The sequence below is a fragment of the Pseudocercospora fijiensis genome, assembly GCF_000340215.1.
Source record: "Pseudocercospora fijiensis CIRAD86 unplaced genomic scaffold MYCFIscaffold_6, whole genome shotgun sequence".
Classification (NCBI taxonomy): Eukaryota; Fungi; Ascomycota; class Dothideomycetes; order Mycosphaerellales; family Mycosphaerellaceae; genus Pseudocercospora; species Pseudocercospora fijiensis.
This window is the reverse complement of record NW_006921537.1, coordinates 1,529,135-1,534,271: the sequence shown is the minus strand read 5'-3', so window position 1 is coordinate 1,534,271 and position 5,137 is coordinate 1,529,135. Positions and strand designations below refer to the sequence as shown.

At 56.2% G+C, this 5,137-nt stretch overlaps 2 protein-coding genes across 2 annotated transcripts in view; both read right to left on the bottom strand.

Annotated features, from left to right (window-relative positions):
* Window positions 1-216: 216 nt before the first annotated feature.
* Window positions 217-1,180, bottom strand: MYCFIDRAFT_211719 (uncharacterized protein). The gene has a single exon (XM_007930123.1). The coding sequence runs from the start codon at window positions 849-851 to the stop codon at window positions 636-638; it is 216 nt and encodes a 71-aa protein (XP_007928314.1). The 5' UTR covers window positions 852-1,180; the 3' UTR covers window positions 217-635.
* MYCFIDRAFT_215803 (uncharacterized protein) overlaps window positions 217-5,137 on the bottom strand; it is a gene marked incomplete at its 5' end in the record, with an annotated part of 5,926 nt that continues 1,005 nt past the window's right edge. Inside the window, 5 exons of the mRNA XM_007930122.1 lie at window positions 217-1,268; window positions 1,320-3,322; window positions 3,536-3,553; window positions 3,694-4,543; window positions 4,814-5,071. Coding sequence (XP_007928313.1) covers window positions 992-1,268; window positions 1,320-3,322; window positions 3,536-3,553; window positions 3,694-4,543; window positions 4,814-5,071 — 3,406 coding nt within the window. The 3' untranslated portion in view covers window positions 217-991. The remainder of the gene's footprint in view (window positions 1,269-1,319; window positions 3,323-3,535; window positions 3,554-3,693; window positions 4,544-4,813; window positions 5,072-5,137) is intronic.

Sequence of the window (5,137 nt, the reverse complement as noted above, 5' to 3'; positions counted from 1 at the left end):
GAACCTTCGTACAGCAAACGCGAGCCGGTGCCAAATGAACGGATCACTGCACCCGGTCACCTGGCTCCCGTCTTCAGTAGTGTCGCACAGGTAGTAGTATGTAGGTCATAAGGGAGTCGAGATCTGTAACAAATCCTGACATCACCGAGGGCCAGTCATGACGATATAAGGCGAGAGGGCCATAGAGGAAGACGCCGCGGAAGGGAAAAGACGGATGGAAGAGTCACGTCTCAGATACTGCGCACTACATTCTCGCCTGTCTGGTTACCATTGCTAAAAGCTCGTCCTTAATACTGTACAATCCACATTGTTGCGCGGCCGTTTCCCTTCGTGAGGATCGGGTTCCTTCGTTTGCAACAACAAAAACGTCAAAGAATCCTCTCCCTTCTCCCCAATCCATGGTCCCTCCTGTCGGACCAGGCTTGGTAAAACAGAACCCAAGCCGCCCGGCGCAATGGCATATAGAGAGCCTGGTATATCGCTTTGCGAGTGAAATCGATGCTTTACAACAAGAGAAAAAGTGAATGAAAGATTACAGCGCTAGCCTCCCATAGATGTTGACCACATACCCATAAATGGTTCGACATCTGATAATGCCGCCCTGGTTGTTGAAACGCCGTCAATAATGCAAAACGTCATAGAAAAAGCCGCGATTGCCGGCGCTGCATCGCAGGTGAGATGTGTGTGGTGGCCAATATATGACCTGTCTCATAAGTGGATCGGAGCGCGTCCAGAGTTGTAGTCTTTGGCCGATGAGGTACATTCATCGGCGACACCTCGTGCAATGATCCTGGAATGCGCCGGTGCAGATTTGTCCTTCGACTTTCGGAGCGTGGACTCCGCCATCTCATCCAGACATGCTGATGCTGACATGTCGAGGTTTCCTGGCTCGGCCATAATTCGGTATTGCGCAGGGCCGGATAGCTTTGCAACAGGGGATGACGGAGGACAGCATCTTCGTCACGAGAACTTGTCGCAGAACCGTTGGAGATCAGCTACTAGGAGCACTAAAGGAATTCGAGGCACTCATCGGCTCCACGCCTTCGTTCGCGTAGACGCCTTTCAATTCCTCGCCGACTCCGAACAGAGTATGCTGGAACTTCTCGAGAATCACGCAATCCGCCGAGCACGTCGGCGAAATCGGCGACAGTCTTCGCAGGAAACCGATCGTTCGTTGTAGAAGTCTCTTGAACTTGTGTTCTGGAACCAGTGTCTTCATATACTCGCTGTTGTAGACAGCGGACAGCACAAGCATATTGCCAAATTGACTGTGATCAGTTGTTAGTAACGCCAGGCCGTAAAGATCAAGGATAACTTACGCATGTGCCGTGCCGTGAATGTTGGTGACGATCAAGCGATCCGGAACGCCGTCAAACGCAACGGTACTATGCATTGCAGCATCGATGCAACGTTTCGCAGCCTGCCAGACTTGGCGCTCGCCCAGCTGTTCGATCGCTTTGAATAGATGAATGTCGGCCTTGTCGCGTGGATTGCCGTAGCCGTCTCTTGCGACCGATTCAACGGTCTGTCCGTCGCGAACGTGCGGCATTATGTGTAGCGCGTAATCGAGGAATGGCCGGTTGATAACGTAGCGCGCTCCCCAGTACTTGGCCCGTAGGCGCGCTGAGAGGATGTCTTGAGGCGGTGGATCGTCATCGTTCCATGCCAGGAAGTCCGGCAAACCGTTCCTCCACTGCACCAGGATATTCTCGTGCTCATTGAGCATGTTCTGCACGGCTAGGAGTGGCTGATCGAGAGAGTCTTTGCCGTACATTTCTCGGTGCACTTGGTTCAGTCTTCGTCGGATGAACATCTGCGCCGAGTAGAAGATTAGAATGTTGTTGTAGTCTTCCGGCTGACCATCTGTTTCGAGGCCAACGTATGTCTCGTTGTCATTGATCTTGTGCGGCATCAATAGCAAAGACTCCACTTTCTGAATTCCACTATCGGGCAGCCGCAGTTCTGCAAGGATGTCGCTTTCCAACTGCAGGCACGTCCAGGAGGCAAGGACGATCAAACTTTGTCGCGTATCCTTGATACGCGCTTGCGAGCTCATGTAGGTCGCGCGAAGTCCACCGTATTCGCCCCAGTATGTGTCGTTGTACAACTTGTACCGATCTAGCAAGATGCGACAAGCGCGCCCAGCCATGGTGATCCAGCTCATACTCTCCTTGACTCGGGCAAGTTGGCCTTTGTAAAGACCTGCGAGGAGGAACATTTGAGCGTGAACGAGGTCGTTACCATCGCCCTGGTCACCGAGGATCTCAGCAGCTTTGGCATAGTAGGCGATACCTGGCACAACATCCAGATTTCTCGGCCCTGGTGTAGAACTCGGCGATCCATCTACTGATGAGCGTCGACTTCGAGCATCGTGCATGCGTAGATTCGCCTCCGAGGGAGGCGTGGGCTGCGTGGTCGGTGTAGATTTCGGTGACATTGGGGACGGTTTGATGTTCACAGATACTGGGGAACAGGCTGTCATGCCACGAATTTCGTGCGCGACGTAGCTGTTGGACTGCAATTTGCTGTCTGGCACTGGGGGAGGAAGAGGATTCTTGTGCATGCAAATCTTGCCCAAGGCCAGTACAAGGTAGATGATTGCATTTCCAGGCGAGCGCTCAGTTGGCTCCCGTCTCGTCTCGCCATCGGAGCCAGTACCAGGAATGTTCGCCGTCGAACCATTGGATCGCTGTCGCTTCAGTGGTCGCTCTGAGTAATCATTCCCCACAGCAAAGGCTGCACGAGGCCTTCCAGTGCTGTAGCGTTTGATGAAGTTGTCGAACATCTTTCGCAATCGCTTCTTGTCGAGGAAAGGATGCATGATGTGCAGGTTGCGCATGTAGCTGTCGTAGAGCATGTTGACTGTGCTCGCGTCCAGGTCGACTTCGCCGTTCGCTTTAAGACCACCGGCGCCGCAAGGTTCCGATCTCCTGTCGCTACTCGGTGTCGATGGAAAACCTATGCCCCAAATTCCATCAGCTTGTGGTGTCGCAGCGTTGCCTGCTTCGCCACTTTCGTCGCTTCGAGCAGGACTTGCAGGTCCACCAGGCTGCGTGCCATCGTTCTCATCGATTCCTTCGCCACGAGTCCATAATCTGAGCACGCCTCGGTCTTCGGCCTCCATGACATATCCGTCATTGTGCTCGACTCCTGCCGTTCGAAGAAGAGGCCGGACACTCGGCCACAGTAGAAGCAACTTATGCGGCGCTGTGCGATGGTCGTCCCAGTCTGCTTTTCGGTTTGGCCGCGGGGCATCTTCGATCATTCTTTCATTTTCGGCGCCCGAGACCTCGTTTTCAGCGCCACCCACTGTGTAATTAGACTGATTGATATGATTTGATTGTTGAGATTGCTGGGCGTTTTGCTCCACGCGTCGGATTCTTTCTTCAAAGCGATCAATCTTGGCCGTTAGATCCGCAAGGCCTTGTGTATGACTTTCCATATAGTGCAACAGTTTGTCCATGTTCTTGTCGGTCCTGTCGATTTATCAGTGCTTCCATTGCTTGTCAGAAAGAAAGTGCACCTGAGCACGTACTTGGCGGGTGGCGTATCTCTATATTGGCACGACAGATTGTTCTCTTTGCAGAACGAGCACGGAGCGCCTTCGTCACATTTTTGTTTGCGTTGCCGGCACTGCTCGCAGGCCTGAGACGTGTCAGTGAAGTCAAGATTGAGTCAATATACTTCACGCACCTGCGTCGCACGCATTTGCTTCCGTTTCTGACCGTACATGTTGGCTGACGCTGGCCCGTAAGTCTGTTGAGGTTGGTACATCGGCTGTCCTGGTGGCGGATACGAGTGGTGCTGTTCCATCATGGGCGTCATGGCATACTGTGGATGTGGCAAGCCATGATGTTGGACGCCATTGGTAGGCGGTGGATACTGCGGGTGCCCATGCTCCATGGGCTGGGAGTGAGGTGGAGGACCGGGCGGCGCCTGTTGCGCGCCTTCTGGTCCTTGTTGGTGAGAGAGTGGAGGTGGAGCAGTCGGCGTTGCGGGCGTGCGTTGTTGCCCAGAATCGTGAGAGTATGACCTGTTCACGGGTGCCGGTGTGGCATGGCCGGAGCGATTGTGGTATGGATCTGGATGATATTGCGGTGCAGGTTCGCGCGGGTCGTGGGACGGCGGCGCAGAGGGCTGTCTGAAGGAAGGCAGAGGTTGCTGCTGCTCTGCCGAAGAGCCAGGAGGAGCATACGCCGCCGACTGGATGGGCGGCAGCGCTGGTCCTTTGTCAGGAATGGTGTTTGCGCCCGAGTGCGGCGGCGGGTAGGACGCTGGATGCTGATACTGCTGGTAATGCTGCGCTGGTGGTTGTTGCGCCTGAGCCTGTGCGGGCGGCGGATGGCCCTGAGGGTGCTGCTGGTGCTGCTGGTGCTGCGGCGGCGGCGGCGGCGGCGGCGGCGGCGGCGGCGGTGGTGGAGGGCCGTGTGGATGCTGGTGCTGCTGGTGCTGCTGGTGATGCTGCTGGAAGTGTGGTACTGGTGGCGGCGCGCGCGGGTCGTGGCTGTTGGAGGGAGGAGGGCCTACTGCGTAAGGTGGTCTCCTGGAGTCCATAATGCAAGGCCTCGAGCCATGCGGTCAAGGCTGAGAGCTACTACGTCGTGGGCAGCCGGGGATGCTTTCGCGGGCGGGCGTGCGCAGGTCAGGCTCGCGACATGGCCTCCGTTGAGCTGGGTGAATCGCAGTAAGCAAGGCGAGGCAGCGCAAGGGTGCAGGCACAGCGAATTGGCATGACCTAACGGTCGAAGCAAAGCTATGTTAGTCTTGAGGGATGTTGCTCCGCGAGCCTACGCAGAGCCGAGTGCACTCTAACTTTGACGGCTGCAACGAGCTATCTGGGTATGGAGCCAGCAGGCCGGGAGCTGGGAGCAGACGAAAGCTAAAATGCCCGTTTGCAGGACGAGTGGCCAGGAGGGCTCCTCGGAGGGCGATGCCGTCCAGGAACAGGGAGCAGCGAGATAGCCGGCGGGCGGGCGGGCGGGCGGCAATACTGCAATGGGCTTGCAGCGCTGCGCTGCGCTGCGATCGGATCACGGTGTCGAGGGTTGCGGGTGCCGGGCGTGTAGGTTGGCTGTGGGCTGGTCAGGACTCGTGGGCTCGTACGGCAGACAGCGGCCAGCTGATTGCTGCCCGCTGT

Excerpts from the sequence above, each read along its gene's own strand:
- MYCFIDRAFT_211719 (XM_007930123.1), bottom strand. The coding sequence starts at position 851 with ATGAGATGGCGGAGTCCACGCTCCGAAAGTCGAAGGACAAATCTGCAC.